Source organism: Pistacia vera, unplaced genomic scaffold, assembly GCF_008641045.1.
Source record: "Pistacia vera cultivar Batoury unplaced genomic scaffold, PisVer_v2 Contig283, whole genome shotgun sequence".
In the NCBI taxonomy this organism is placed as follows: domain Eukaryota; kingdom Viridiplantae; phylum Streptophyta; class Magnoliopsida; order Sapindales; family Anacardiaceae; genus Pistacia; species Pistacia vera.
The window spans coordinates 926,159-943,493 of NW_022196094.1; the positions used below are offsets into that span (position 1 = coordinate 926,159).

At 32.1% G+C, this 17,335-nt stretch overlaps 1 protein-coding gene across 1 annotated transcript; it reads right to left on the reverse strand.

The window, feature by feature from the left end:
• Positions 1–1,430: 1,430 nt before the first annotated feature.
• LOC116134151 lies at positions 1,431–2,976 on the reverse strand. Its single transcript, XM_031419836.1, has 3 exons — positions 2,326–2,976; positions 1,643–1,921; positions 1,431–1,448 (listed from the first exon to the last, which is right to left on the reverse strand). The coding sequence occupies exons 1-3, from the start codon at positions 2,974–2,976 to the stop codon at positions 1,431–1,433; spliced, it is 948 nt and encodes a 315-aa protein (XP_031275696.1).
• Positions 2,977–17,335: the final 14,359 nt, after the last annotated feature.

The window sequence follows — 17,335 nt, forward strand, 5'->3', positions numbered from 1 at the left end:
TATTTTTTGTAATAGGAATATAATTAATTTAAAAATACTTCAACTTACTTCAATTAAATGGAATTTCTTAAAAAACAAAAATTAAAAGATTGTCCCTTGATTGGGAAATCCAGTCTTAACGCTGGCTGTCAAACAAGTTATTTAATTTGTTTTATTTAATTATTTTCCAGTTTGGGGATATTAGTAACTTTAGGGGATATTTAATATTTTTCAAAATTGCTGGGGCACTTGGGATTTAATAGTAGGTAAGTTTTGCATTTTGTACCTGCGACTGAGATATATAAACACTCAAATGCTTTTTCCTTATTAATGAGGAATTTTTGAAGCAAACTCAACACTGTAACTGAAATGAAACTTACTTTTAAATGATAATGCAACAACCTTTAAGCTTGACAGTGCAAAACAAATTCTGACATAATTATGCATAGGCTTCTGATTATAAACAACATGCCATGTTTTATCTAATAGAGGAGAATAGTCAAAATCCTAGATTTGGCTCTCTAAGAAAGGTATTGGTTAGAGCAGATTCAGACACAAACGAAGCCATCAATAGACGTGAAGCCTGCCATCATAAAAATAATATCAGGTACGGATAAAATATGTAAATCTAAAACCTTACAACATAAAATCTAAAACCTTACAACATAAAAATAATATCATTGTTACTTTAAAGCTAATTCATTGTTACTTTAAAGCTAATAGGACTTCTAATGCTCTTGGTAGTATGAGAAAAAAACCTTAAAATACATGTATGATAGTTTATATTGTTCGGTGCATGCTGGGTGAATTTCTGTGATTATATCACAGAATAATGCTTTGCAATAAGAAAATAAAAATGATATATATAGTTGGTCTCATCATACTCTATGGTTTCAAATAGTAACATTCTAGCAGGTTAGGCAAAATCAAAGAAAAGTTAAATCATATGGGCTTGAATTTCGAAGAAATTCTTACAGGTTGTATGACAAAATCACCATGCGTTTCTATAAGAAGATGCCAAAATAGTAAAAAAATAAACTACTATCAGAAATCATGGGATGCTTTGTTAGAGTTTAATACTGAAATATTTATGTCAACTTACCTCCTCACTGCCCACATGCACAACACGCACCTCAATATCACTTAAAGGTAGTTTCAATTTCTTCAGAAGAGACAGACTTGAGATTTGAGATACGGGTGTGATGATCAAATTGTCGAATAAGGTAAACATTTTTGGTCCAGTCACAAATCCTCCATTTGTGGCTTCTTTAAAATGAGACTTAGGATCCTTGACGGTTAAAATTGAGCTTCTCCAAGAAGAAGGGATTTTACCATCAAGTGTCAGTTGAAATTGAGTTGGATAAGAATGATTATACTGCCAATATTCTCCATAAGAGTACGTTGGGTGCAAAGCTTCTTCAAGGCCTAAAGGATGCTTCTCATAGCTAAAATCAGGGGCGAGCTTTGGACTGATGAGCATATCCTTGTGATCATTAGATTTCAAGTATTTCTCAACATCGAGTTCCTGAACACTATTGTAAAGGTGAGTTAAGGATCCTTTTGAAATGCTACTCTGCATTTCTTTTATAATATAACCAAGTGGAATCGTGAGAAAACTGCAGACTAAATCAACAAATTTTTCTCTTGCTTCGGCATAACAAACCATATTCTTGGATTTGCTGATGATAAGCTTTACATGAATCCTCCCATCCACATTTGATTCTGATTCTTCTATTTTAGATTCAACATACATGTTCTGATCAAAATCTAATTTGTCATTAATATTCTCAGCCACATTTGATTCGGGTTCTTGTAATTTATATTCAACATAGATGTTCTGATCAAAATCTTCTTCGCCGAACTTTGGTGCTGAAATTTGTTTCAACAGAGTTTCTGTCAACGGTGTCTTTGACACTAGTGAGCACTTGAGCAAAGCGAGAACCTGAAAGAATGCATTAGGTTACGAACACAACCACAATTCAGCTATCTAAGAAATTGTGAAATTATTAATCATATTCAGAGAGCTAATATATTAAAAGATCATGGTAGATCAAATTCAGAAGCCCTACCATTTGCCAATTATAACTTTTGATTAGTTATCTTCTGACATTTTTAGCTTGAATGCAAACATTTTTTCCTCTCTTTTTTTTAATCCACATCATTTACTTCTAAAAAAGCAAACTGCGCTGAAGGTGAACTATTTCCAGGAGATGTTCATCATGAGTAAAAAATTGGTCTGATGAAGAAATAAATGTACCAAGTTCGATCATATAAATCCATTCTAACTAAAAATAAGTGCAAAATCTGATAAAATTATTAGATTTAGAATAAGAATTAAATAGTTACCTCATCTACTCCTATATCGATGTTGTGCTCCTCAATGGTGCTAAAGTCCATGTAACCTAGCTTGGATAATACAGAAAGGCTTGCATCTACTGATGAGGGCTTTACTTGTAATTCATCACTTATTATAAATTGGGCCAGTCCTTGAACAAACACTCCTCTATCTCGAGCATCAGAAACTAACTTTTGTATATTATCATTCTCTGACAACTCGATCGTCCTATCCATGAGCCCTCCACATTCGCAAACAGCATTAGGGTAGAGACTCAGTAACTTGTGCGTATTAAGGGTGCAATCCTCATTGCACAAGAAGTACCTCTGCAGCTCGCTATCGTCAATTTGCAATTTTAGTCTCTTGTTCTGAGGTGCAGCGCCGTTTTTGGGCCATAGCAACATGGTCTTGCATGCTTCATTCCGGAAACACAGCATGTCAAGATTCTTAATGCTTTCATACAAATTGTTCATGCAACCTATTCCCACAGGTGGTGGTTGATTATTATTAGAAAGAAGCCTGATGATTGTTCCCATGGGCATTGTCAAGAAACTAAAGAGAACATCAGTAAAATCCTCGTCTGTTTCCGCAAATATAACTCTATTGTTCTCTTTATCCACCAAGGCCTTCAAGCTAATTGCTTTTGCTTCTTCCTTAGCCATTGAGTATATGCTTTCAAATCTTGCTTTGATCAAATACTGAATACAACCTGCAAAATCAATGGTTAATCAATTACTTATCTAAGCCTGAAACCTTGTGTTAATACACTTCAAGAATTTCTGAAATCTATGCAAAAGCTCATCTTCTGGATAAAAGCATTTGTAATTATTGGATTTCGTAAACAAAATTTAATTGCAAAAAGTAGAAACCCAACAAATAGCCATTTTCTTGAAATAAGGAAAAGGATAAATTCATTCAAGCTGATCTCCACAAGGTTGGAAGATTTACGGACTTATTCTTAGTCCAGAATGTTCACATACATATTGTGCATGAATCCAACTCACGAATAGAGACAAATAAGAATCCAAAAACGTATCATTTATAAGGACATTGGTTAACTCTAAAATGCAAGTACATAGTTGACAGTTAGCATTACATCAAATTTAAGGACTTGTCCCGTTAGAGTGAGTTGAGTATAGCTTTCTGTTACTGAACCCGAAATCCATTTCGGGATGGGATTGGAAATCCTATTCTCCTTTCCACTCTCCCCCACTATTAATAACATATACACTAAGAAAAACATAAATCATTGAGCAAACTATTTTTTATACAAACTGTTACATGAACTTACTTAAATATGATGTGAAGTAATTGGTAAAGGAGTTCAATGGGCTAGAAAAGCAGATCATCAGAAAAATCAAAACTAAAATGGAGATGGGGAACCCAGAAGAAGATGGTGGAGATGTGTAATTTGATGATTAATTAAAGTTTACAAGTTGTAAAAATCTTCAATGTTTAGAGCTTTCTGGGATTGAAATAATATTTGATTAAGACATTCTAAACACTGATGAATAAAAGCTAAGATTAAATAACTAATACAAGTCATAATTCTACAGAGAACAGCCCGTATAGTCATGCAGCTAACATTAGAAGTAATTGATGTTATATGACGAAAACATATATAGTACCTGCTGATCACCCAGCTACTGTTGCTGGAGAGAAGTTCGATGAAGGATTCAGAGAACAGAGAGTGGAGAAAATCAAGTAGAAAAGAAGTATATAGTATTCTCAAGGCCTTTGGATGCCCCAATTACATGATGCCACGTGTCTAGTAATATTTCACCATCTCAAAATAAGAGTACTTTTGGATGCCTAAATTACATGATGTCATATGCCCAATAACATTCTATCATGTCAAAATAAAAGAATTATTTTTGGATGTCCCAATTATATGATGCCATATATCCAACAATAATCAAGTTTTTAATTAGACTTTTGAATGACCCAATTACATGATACCAAATGTCCAACAACCTTCCTACATGTCAAAATAAAGGAAATCTAAAGCTTCAAAATGGTTGTCATATAGGCTATGCCTTAAGATTTAATAATATATTTCACCATGTCAAGACCTTTGGATGTCCCAATTACATGATGTCATGCAAACCATTCATTGTTATGGTTATAATATCCCATTTTTCACAATAAGTTATTATTATTATTTTGTTACTAGGATTAAAGGATACAATTTTTTACAATTTTCAATTCCATTAATATTTTTTATAGGAAATTAAGGAACACTTGAGAATAGGTTTTTACATGTATTATTTATAAATAAATTTAGTAAATTCTCTCAAAAAGAGCCAAACTTATTATGTATTGTCGGTGACAGATTGCAGTTAGTAAATTAACACTCTATTCGTTTAGAAAATATATAAAACTCTTGAATTTCTGTTTGCGAGTTTTCAACATCAACAAAACGTAATTCTTAAGAATGTTAATTAACTCAAACTATAATCACATACCCATCACAATCAAATACTAATTAAATTAATTGGGCATTACATGCAATTAAACATATGCTTGGATTACTATGAATTTTAACTTTCTGAATTCTACTCAATTCCCCTTGATTTCGACCGTCGTAGAATAATTTTATCGTGGCCGTAATTTAGTTTTCTTTCTTTTGGCTGCCAATGGGCTATTATTTGCTAATTGGACATGGTTTATGTGGGTAATTGGATGTGGTTTTTTGTGATGGTCCAGCCCATTACTGATGTCTATTAGTTAAGAGTTTTAAAATTGAATAGATGGGAGCTTCAACCTCCTATTTGAAAATTTGAAGAGTGGTGTTACTTAAGTCCTCCTACATTTATTTGTAAATCTTATTAATTGTTTAAATTATTTTTGAAAATTAATTTATGAACATATTTTAATTATTCCAAAATTGTATTGTTGATATAAAAACTTGTACCAACCAGAGAGATATGATTGACCTTAACGAAATTGGAACCGATATGTGCGTGATTTAAGAAAATTAGCAATTGAATGTAAAAGTGCGGTAAAGTAAATAATACAAACAATTTTTTAAGTGGTTCGGCAAGTTAGAACTTAAGCCTACATCCACTGTTTCTCTTATTTCTTTTAGAGAGCTTACAAGAGAAATATAATATGCCTAGAACAAATTGTTCAACCCCCAAAAAACAAGTTATGATGGGTTTCTATATCACCCATTTACATAATAGAGTTGAGGTAAGATTCAAACACGTAGGATTAGGAAGTTATATGATCTTCATCTTCCCTAGTTATAATATAAGTCAATCTGAATATCTTCCTTCCAAATTGAACTAATATAAATATCTTATATTCTAATAGGGAATTATCCTCTTCGGATTTCCCGCACAACAATAACCCTCCAATTTTTTGAGTGCGAGTTCAAACTTCAAAAACTATGAGCTTCAAAAACAACAAGCTCAGGAACGAGGAGCTTTAAAACGAGAAGCTCCAAATGATGAGCTTTGAAAACGAGCTCTACAATGCAAGCTCTTAAAACGAACTCTACAACATGAGCTCTTAAAACAAGCTCTAAAACAATGAGCTCTAAAACGACGAGCTCTAAAATGGCAAGATCTGAATTGATAAGCTCTGAAATGACGAGCTATAAAATGGCGAGCTCTAAAACGATGAGCTCTCAAAACAAGCTCTAAAAATTTGAGCTCTCAAAACAAGCTCTAAAATGTGAGCTCCTAAAATAAGCTCTAAAATGGCGAGCTCTAAAACGAAGAGCCATCAACAACAAGCTTTGAAAACGAGCTCTAAAATGACAAGCTCTCAAAACAAGCTGTAAAACGATGAGCTCTAAAATGATGAGCTCTCAAAACGAGCTCTAAAATGACGAGCTCTGAAACAACAAGTTTCGCACTTTCATTAACAAGTTTGGAACACACCTCAATATTTTAATGATAACTAGAGTTGTAGACCTCATATTTGGATGATTCTTGGACCATTAGAAAGCTTACTCAAAGGGCTACAACTCTTATGTTTAACATTGCATCATATTCAGACTGTATCATGCTCGAGCTTGTGCTTTCATTAACAAGTTATGGCGACTTCACTCTCTCATTAATGAGTTATGGCGAGTTCGTGCTCTCATTAGTGAGTTATGGCGAGTTTGCGCTCTTATTTATGAGTTATGGCGAGTTCACACTCTCATTAACTAGTTATGGCAAGTTCGTGCTCTCATTAATGAGTTATGGCGAGTTTGGAAAATGCTTTAGTAATTTGACAATAACTTGAGCTGTAGACCTCGGATTTGGACGATTCTCAAACTGTTAGAAAGCTTACTTGAAGATTTACAACTCTTATGTTTATCAGTTTGCTAGACTCATACTTTATCATGCTCAATACTCCCCATCTGACAGTGACTTCAATTCCAAAGTTGGATTTGGTGACATGGGTTGTAGCCATGGCTAGTTTTTTGCAGTTGGAAGATGGAAAAGAAAATGCTGGAAAACAAAGAGAGCTCGGAGTGTTTAAGCTCCTCCTTCTAGCGCTAAAATGTTGATACGAAAACTTGTACCAATCAGAGAGATCTGATTGACCTTGACGGAATCGGAATTGGAATCGATGTATGCGTGATTTAGTGTAAACCAACAACTGAATAATTAAAGAGCAAAAATGAGTGATGACAAGAGGCAATTTTTAAAGTGGCTCGGCGAGTTTGAATCTTGAGCCTACGTCTATTGTTTCTCTTACTGAATGAGAACTACAAATTATGAATCTTTTCCTAGAATAATGGCCCAACCCCTCTAAAAAAAGTTATGATGGGTTAATATAACACTCATTTACATGATAGAGTTGAGGTAAGATTCGAATACGTAGGATTAGAAAGTTGCATGATCTTCGGCTTCCTTAGTTAAAATCCAAGTCAATCTAAATATTTTCCTTTCAAATTGAGTCAATCTAAATATCTTCTCTCCTAATAGGGATTATCCCCTTCGGATTTCCCCCACAACATGTACATATTTAATATTTCTCTCTGTGAATTCAATGTATAATATCAATGTTTTAATAATCGGCCCAGGATGAAACTCGGTAGGATGTCTTGAAACACCAGCCAAACACACGCAATAAAATAAATAAAGGACACTTGATTTACGCTGGTTCATTCCGATTAAGGAACTACGTCTAACATTTGAATATAGATTTTATTGAGTTTCATAACTATGCAGAAATTACAAATCAATAATTAATGGCAGGTCAAATTGGGTGAACTGTTATCCCCGATTTTTCACCCTGACCAGCCCGACTCAGTGGCCGGTTCTTGGTCCAACCGGTTAAACTGGTCGGGCCGGGGCAAATTTTAAAACATTGTATAATATATTTTTGCGCCCCAATCTGCATGACCACTTTTCTTTGATAATAATTTCTTTTGGAGGACTTATTGGTTATTCCTTTTCGTTGGTCATATCTTCTTGTTCTATTTAATATTTAATTTATGAAACGAATCAATTATGGCTATTCCCATTGATCACATAATATATATATAACATCTTATTTCATTGAAATAAAGAGTGGAATAAGTAATTCATGAACAGTATTAATTGTGATACAAAGGTGTTTTTTACTAATTTTAAATTTAAATTATATATATAACTTTAAAAAATTACTGATGGGGTTTACAAAAGATTTAACGGGCTTAAATAACATTACTCCTCTTAAAAACTACACCTACACTCAAATTATTAGTCAAAAGGGCACACCTAGACCCAAATAAATTCAGGAAAGTAATTTTTAGCCCCACCTAATTGGTCTTCAACCTCATTTATTTTTTGTAACCTTAATTAAAATGACTAGAAATAACATTATCATTTCTAAATACACTCATACTTTATTTTATGTTTTTGTTTTAATTTTTAACATTGAATCTTACATAAACCTTAACCCTAAATTTTAATTACCTAATCCTAAATTTTCATAATTATTTAAACCTTTTGTTTTATTTCAAAAATTTGTTTGTTTGATAAAAATATAATACTAAAACTATGGAAAAAATAATGGGATTAGAAAATAAGTTGAAATTAGAAAATCGGGGAAAAAAAGATACAAAGAAAAACCCTAACTAAGTTGATTTGGGAAAAATAGTGTTAAAAAAAAAAAACAAAACCTTTAAGTTTTTATATTGAGAAAATAAACCTAATTAAGCTTAGAGGGTTATTTTCTGTATAAATAGAGTTTAAAGAGATTTGTGTAATGATCTTATTATGAGATCTAGATTTTTTATGAGGTTAAAATAAGACAGGAAGAAGATAAGACTAATATTGGAATATAATTATATTAAATTATTTAATGAATTTAATTTATTATGGGGCTTAGAAAGTTTTTTCATGGGCCCAAATAATAACACTCTTTCACAAATCTCCTTTCAGGTTAGAATGGGTCTATTGACACCCCCCCTATTAATGACCTAAAGAATCTCAGCTTATTACTAAATTTTATACAAGAAATTATTCTTGTATTAAATTATTAAAATAACTTTAATTTTCTATTTTTTACAAATACTTTGCCAACTACTAGTATCTCACAACCCTGTTTTTTTTTTTCTTGTTTTAATATTATTCAAATCATTCTAGAATAAAAAGATGTTTAATAGATGAGAATATTTGTAATGGGTGTAGCAGTTACAACAATACAATATTATAGTTTTCAATTGCTTCACATATCATTTATTATTCTTCTTTGTTTTTTTTTTTTTTTTTTTTTCTTCAAAGTACTGATAGGTATTTTAATCTATATAGTTTTTATGCTGTTAACATATTATGTTTTCAGGATTATTTGAAAAGAATTTTTTAGCTTTAAACTTTTATGAACTTTCAATTTATTATCTAAAATTTTATTTTAGGAAACAATGGTTGAGGGTATATAGCGTAAGTGGAGGGAATTAAATATTAGCTCTTTTAAAATAAAAAAAAATGGAAATAATGCCATAAGAAAAAAAATTAGTTGTAAACTTTAGATGAACAAAATAACTATTATCCTTGAATCTTTTGCTAGGAATTGCTTAATTAGATCATAAATATTAGATTTGTTACATAAAGCCAACGACACATCTAAATCAAGCATCTAAAGATATCTTAAAAAATTGTGAATTGATTAAGAAGCTTAGCAGCGTGAGTGTGAACACTAACGAGGTTTGGAGATTAGAAAGTAACGTCTGTTAGTCTTAGGGACAAAATTGTTATAATTAAACTATCTTGAATTGTTATTAATGAAGGTTTTTCTACCCATATTGTAGAAATGTTTTTGCTAGATTTTTTAAATCTGTTAGATGTGTTGACATCACCAATCCAATCGACTGGTCCAACCAGTCGAACAAGGCACCGGACCAACCCCTTGAATCAAGTCTAGGGTTGGTCTGGATTAAAGCATTGAATACAAACAGCGAGTCTTAATGGGAGTGCGTTGAGAGTATTGATCATATTCAAAATGCTTGTGTTCTAGTCGAAGAAAAAGTCTATGTTATTTTGTTTTATCACATTATCAGCAATAAAGATCAATGATTTGCCTTAAGGCTGACAAGAGAGATACATCATTTTACAAAAATTCTAATTGCTAATTAAATCAAGAATTGACAAAGAAAGTGATACCTAATGATATTATGTTCAATGTAATAATTCGTTTTGAGGCACAAGTTGTGATAAAAACGCATCCTCATTGCAATCAAATTAATTAATTAATTAGGTATACACTGTGCCCGAAAATCCACCACCCAATTTGGGTAAACGACATGTTCTCGCCAAGGTTTCGCGAAATGGAAAGTTTATCCTTAGTTTCATAAATTTCAAATTTTCACCTTAAATTAACATCGTTACGTTTCTTTTAACTTGTAGACTATCTTAATGCTGTGATTGTAACATAAATAGCTACCAACACTAATAATTGTTTCCCTACAAATTGATCCTTTTAATCCAACCTTCTAAATCTATAGGAAACTGTAAATTGTTTTTATGTACAAAAGTGTGTGTGTACCTTATCTATCATAATAAAAATTCTCATAAATTACAAAGAAATCAACAAAAAAGAAAAATTCGAACAAATGCATGCATGATCCTAGATAATAATGTTGAAGTGCAAATGGAAGCCAATAATATGTTTCCTTAATTATGAAACAATATTATATTTTTTATTTTAAGATATTTTAGATATTATTACAATATTAGTTTTTCTTATTATATAGTTTAATTTTTATATAAATAGACAATGTTGGTTTAATTGTAATCTTCAATAACAATTGAATTTACTAAATTATCTCATCGAGTCTCCTTTGCTCATAATTCCATATGGTATCAAAGCTTCCAATTGAATTAGCTTCTACTCAACTTTTCTGTCATTGCAATTCAAACAAATACTAGTTAGCACATATTCAATCATCCTCTCTTTATATCCTTGCAATTCAAATTAACATATACAGGGTTGATTTTTCAATGGTAACAACCAAAGCTCAAACTCTGACTAATCACCAACATTTGCACTTTTAGCAAGCTTGTGGGATGGGAAGTGTTAAAATGCAAAATAGAATACAATAAATAAAAAATTTGGTTATCTTTATAAGAATTAACATATACAGGGTAATAATGTTATCTTAATTTAAGTTTTGGTTGACTTTAGCTTAGACTAAGTCTGATCAAAATCATGAAATTTTATATTATAATCTTTGAAAGCAAAAAAAAAAAAAAAAAAAAAAAAAAAAAAGGGAAATGAATTTATGTAAACATTTTTGGTGGATTGTGACTGTTGCAAATCCTTTTAATTATATTAAATTTAAGTGGATCGTTAGATTCCCGTGGTCTTTTACTCTCTTTAACTGAAGAGATCTTTCCACGTAAAATTTTTTTTGTGTTTTCTCGTAAATTGAATGTTATATTCAACATAATTTGCTCAAGGTTTTGCTTCTCATAAAATATTCAATGATAAAGCATGTGTTGTTATATTATTCTATTTCAAATTATTGATATTATATTATTTTCTTTCTTAAGGTTTATATTTTTTTAAAATTTTTGTTATGTTTGACAAACATAATAGAAACACATAGCTCCTGACAAAAATTCTAGGTCCCTACTAAAGGTGGAAAAGTAACCCGCCCGCCCGGCCCGCGGCGGGTTACATGCTTTGGCGGGCGGGCTCAACCCGCCGGCCAACAATTTAGGGAGAGTGGCTGGCCCAGCCCGGCCCGCCACCCTAACCCCCGGTTAGGCACGGTCCGGCCGGGTTAGCCCGATTTTTTTTTGTTTTTTTATTTTTTAATTTAACTTTTCAAATAAATAATTAAAAATATAATTGTTTTTAGTTAATTTTTCAAATATCAATAATTCAATTCAATTCAATTTTTTTTTTGTTAACATTTCAAATATTAATTCAATTTTAATACAATAAAATTGTAATATAGAAAAATTAGACTTATTCATTTATCAAAAATAAATAAGAAATACAACAATTATTGCCTCGTTAAAACCCTCACCAAGAAAAACCCAATGAGAGAAAAATGGTAAAGAAAAAAGAGTGCAATAATTGACAATTAATTTACAAATTACATTTTACAAAACAACTAAATTGGGGGTGGTTCACTAGGACCTCCCTCATCTGATACATCTATATCAAAATTGAAATGATTCTACTAAGCATTGTCGATAACCTCGTATTGATCTTGATGGCGCGATCGTTCCCAATCTCGAAGACATGTGAGGACTTTAATCATTTTTGGAGCAAGTTTAGTCCTCCTTTCATTTAAAATCCTTCCACTTGCACTAAATGTTTGTTCGTGAGACGGTTGAGACAGGAACAGCGAAAATATCCAAGGCAAGTCTTGATAATCCGAAAAATCATTTTCTGGCTCTCCAATACTCTAGAGACAAAGTGACCTGTTGAAAACATTTCGGGGGTTGCCAAATATGGTTGAAGTTCATTACTCTGCGACTCCATGGAGGACAGCATATTAGTTGTTGTTGTTGTTGGTGGTGGTGCTTCTGAAGAGGAGGCTGTGCTTCGGACTCGGTTCCTCTTCACCTATTCAGTGCATTCCAAGAGAATAAGTCTCATTTGTTTCTTCTCTCCTACAGCTTCTCTGTATTTCACCTCTTTGCGACTGGGGTTCCCATACCTGTTTTCATATTGGAAATATCTTCGAAAAGACTATTTTTTACCTCTCCTATTTGATTGACATTGATTCTTTGTAAATTTCACTTAAATTGTCAAGACCATTTTCTACTAACGTGCTAATTTAATTCTAGGATCAAATATAGCACTAAACATAAAGAAAGGAAGGGTTTCCAATATTTCAAAAAAAAAATTTCCATTGCCTTTATTGGTGCATGTAAAATTTCATCATCTTTGTTTTTTTGTAAATACTCGGAAATTTTTATAATTGCTGTATTACCAATGGACTAGTAGGATAATCACACCAGAAATTTAAAGTGGCTTGGTAAAACCATGAGAAAAGAATGAAATACTTTACTATCTTCAATCATTTTCTACCAAATGATGAGGACCTCTATTATTTGCTACAAAATAACTAATTATATTAGCATAAGGTAAACATGAATCAAGCATTATAATATACTATTCATCTAACATGCATATCTAATACAAAGTTCTAGGAGACATATTTGATTTTTAACAACTTCTTGAAATTCAGCATTTCTTTTATACTACTAGTAATCCAAGCTAAGATTCCCTAATTCTATCAATATTTTTTTTAATTGTTTTCATACCACTTTTCACAATTAAATTATACATGACATGCACAACGTTGGTGAAAAAACTTCAAACTATTATATAAAGATAATTATTTTGAAAAAATTCTATAGCTTACTATTAGAACTTGCATTATCTAAAGTACCTTATCACTTATCAATAATATCATAATCTTCTAAAACTTCAATATTTATTATAGATTTCTAAACCACTATGATCCACATCCTTAATCTAAACTCTAAAGATTTATTTAATTTAAATTCATTATCAAATAATGACTATCACACAATATAATCTTGTTTAGCTACCACTCCAAATATCAGCATTAAGCCACACTAATATGACAAGTATGAAATTTATTTTTTAATTCTAATTTCATTTTTTTAAACAATTTTATTAAATCATTTCTAGTTGCAGTTTTAGAATAACTTTTAAATCCTAGAAAAATGAATTTTGAACAAATCTTTCAAAATATTTATCTTCTGTCTATTAATAGGTTGATCAGATGCCAATATATAAAGCTAACCTGTTCCCTATATACATCAGAATTATACGCCAAGTATTACCCATATTAGTTATTTGAGTTTGATTGCTTCCTCTATTTCCATGTTGATTAATATGTTTATTACATGCTTTTTAAAGTACCTAGTACCATTACCTGATCAGCTTTATAAACATTTGCACAATTTGCATCTTGCTTTCTTGACTTGAACGCCATTTTCTGTCTCGTAAAACTTGTCGAAATGCGCCCAAACGTTTGATGTGTGTCTGTTTTCGCTTTCGACGGCAGTTATGATCCCCCTCAGCTTGAGATGAAGTTGGACGAGGACGACGATTACGAGACGACTTCTAGAACCACCGGGCGCTGTTGAATCGACGGCATATTTTGAGGTGTATCGGATTCTGAGACTGGGATTGGGACAGCGTGACTATTTGAATCTCCTGCATTCATATGTAAAATCGCGGTACTGGACTAGGATAATAGTTTTCTTCCTCATTGAAATTGATGGGAGAGAAATATCTATCCATTGTAGACTTGTAGTTGAAAAAAAAAATGATGTAGAAGAAATAAAAATTAAAGAAAGAGATTTGGAATATGGAAATTGGAAATATGAATTGAAAATTGCAAAACCTAATAAAAATTAAAATAAGAGCAAATTGATAACAAAAATATTAAGAGAATAAATGAATAATTGAGACTTGAGAGTTGAGAGAATAGAGATTAGAATAGAGAATATGAGAAAATGAGAGAATTTGAGTTGTGAGAAAAATATGAGAGTTTAGGGCCAATTTATAGAAAAAAATAGGGAAAAAAATGACGAAAAAGACCCCTCAAACGGCTATAAAACGGCTATATTTCAAGGGTAAAAGTGTAATTGAAAAAAATAAAAAAGATTTACAATTTTTTTTTTTTTTTTTTTGGGCCAAACCGGCGGGTTGGCCGTTGGCAACAGCCAACCCGCCAGCAACCCGCCGGGTTGCGAGCCTCTTGCAAAGAGGACAAATTAGCAACCCGGCGGGCCGCCGGGTTACCATTGTGTAACCTGGCCCGCTCGGGGGTTGCTGGCGGGTTGGGCTCAACCCGGCCCGCCATTAAGGCGGGCCGGTTTGAGCCCTCTTTTTTACGGGCCGGGTTAGGGTTAGTCCGCCTAACCCGGCCCAATTTTTCCACCTCTAGTCCCTACTGCACCCAAGTGCCATCTCCTATGACCTCTGCTATTTCTTCCTTCGAGTGCAGACCATTTAATGCTAGTCGGTGCACGTTCCCCCCAGTGGATTCCTAGGTAGTGCAGACCATTTTGACGGCCTTAGACCTTATTCCGGAGTCCTACGCCACTTGGCTCAGCTCCTGGTTCTTTGGACTTATATTTCGCCTGGCTTCACGCCTCTGTTTCTCATTGGGCTCTTGCCCAGGTTTTGGCTTTGGGGCCACCTCTAGTACCGGACCAGGGTAGATTTGTATTGGGTTTACCCTTTCCCTATTTGGACCTCTTGTTGGGCCATTTCTACTGTTGGGCTTAATAAGGCTCTCATGGACCTTTGTTTATATCATGAGCTGGTTGAGCCTACACGTGATTTTACCATTTTGCTTAATAGGCACGAAGGGTATAATAGTCTTTCCAATTTTTAAATTCTCTAACCCTGATATTGGCGTTCATCAACTTCTTTTGTCCTCCTACAATCAGAAGTAACGGGGGTATTCCATGATTTATCATCTAAAAAAAATCCTTAATTCCCTTAAGTCCAGATATGCTTGAAGACTTCATAGAAAACCTAAAAGATAAATATGACAATAAACACTACTAAAGTATACTCATTTCTACAAGAGGAAAAAAAAATATCATTATTGAAATCACTCATAAAAATATCCAAAAGGATACGATTGTTATATAGAACAATCCTATGTTACTCCCAATAAGGATTATTACATGGAAAGTGTATTTTATACGTCCTAATACTGTCCAAATCAAGTACCGAGAGAGTAGATTATCCATGAAAAAAAGTCTTACTCAAATAATAGAAACCAAGGCATAATGGTCATCACATGAGAAATCAAAATTAGAGCATACAAAACATAAAGGGTAGCATTGGACCTCAATTGTCCGATACGGACAGCCATGGCCAGCTGGCCATGCTAGATCATGGTCGACAACATTGACGGCTGGCTAAGCCATTGGCCAATTGTTCTTTTCTTTTATTTTTAATTTTTTTTGAATAGGCTTCTTAAATAATTTTATTTTTTAATCCTATTTTTCCATTATAATTATAATATTTATTTCCTTTGATTTTTAAATTATGTTATCAATATTTTTTTCTTTTGGTTTTTTAATTTTTATAAAAAATTTAAATTCCTTTTTTTTACATTTTTTTTTCTATTTTTTAAATTCTATAAATATTAATGTATGGGCATTTATGTCTTTTAATCTTGTTCCATTAAATTTAACGGAAGCTAACAAAGTTTTGTCCCTTTTTAAGCTATTTTAAAACTTATATCTCTTTTCTTCCAATTTTCAAAAACATTGTCTCCTAATTGATAATATCCTTTATTGAAACTAGGTTTGGTTTTTAGGTTGACGATGTGTTTTTGTGATGATTGATGAAGAGTTTTGGGGTAAAGGGGTAATTGTGTTTTACTAGTTATACGATGCATGAATGATGTATATAATCCTAAGATGCATGTAATAATAAATAATTAATAATATGAATTAATGATGGGCCAAAGTTGTATCAATAATGCCACAGATTTGGTTCCCTCCTTATCTAATTTTTCCTAAGCTTTTCATATGGCAGTTTTGTTATTCAATGGCCAATATTTTCTCATATAATTGTTTCCCTTTCAACTACTCGGTTTTAAACACGCGTTGTTATCGTTATAATATCCCATTTTTCATAATAAGATTATTATTATTATTATTATTTTGTTACTAGGATTAAAGGATCCAATTTTTTACAATTTTCAATTCCATTAGTATTTTTTATAAGAAATTTAAGGAACACTTAAGAATAGGATTTTACATGTATTATTATAAATAAATTTAGTAAATTCTCTTAAAAAGAGCCAAGCTTATTATGAATTATCGGTGACGGATTGTAATTAGTATATTAACACTCTATTCGTTTGGAAAACTAGAGATATATGAAACTCATGAATTTCTACATGCAAGTTTTCAGCGTGAAAAATGTTAATTAACCTAATTGGGCATTAAATGCAATTAAACAATATGCTTGGATTACTATGAATTTTAACTTTCTGAATTCCCCTTGATTTCAACGGTCGTAGAGTAATTTTGTCATGGCCGTAATTTGGTTTTCTTTCTTTTGGCTGCCGATGGGCTGTTATTTGCTAACTGGACATGGTTTATGTCAGTAATTGGGTGTGTTTTTGTGATAATCCAGCCCATTACTTGATGTCCATTAGTTAAGAGTTTTGAAATTGAATAGATGGGAGATTCAGCCTCCTATTTGAAAATTTGAAGAGGGCGTCATTTTAGTCCCACTATATTTATTTGTAAATCCTATTAATCATTTAAATTATTTTGGAAAATTAATTTATGAATATAGTTTATTTTATTCCAAAATTGCACAAATTTAGTCTTTATCTTTGTAAACTCAATGCATAATCAATTTTCCCGCCTCAATCTACATTACCCTTTTTCTTTGATAATAATTTCTTTTGGAGGACTTATTGGTTATTCCTTTTCATGGGTCATGCCTTCGTGTTCTATTCAATGTTTAATTTATGAAACCAATCAATTATTGCTATTCCCATTGATCACCATAAGAGCTGTAGGTGGGTGGAGATGCCTTGACATTTTCCTATAATTTTAAGAG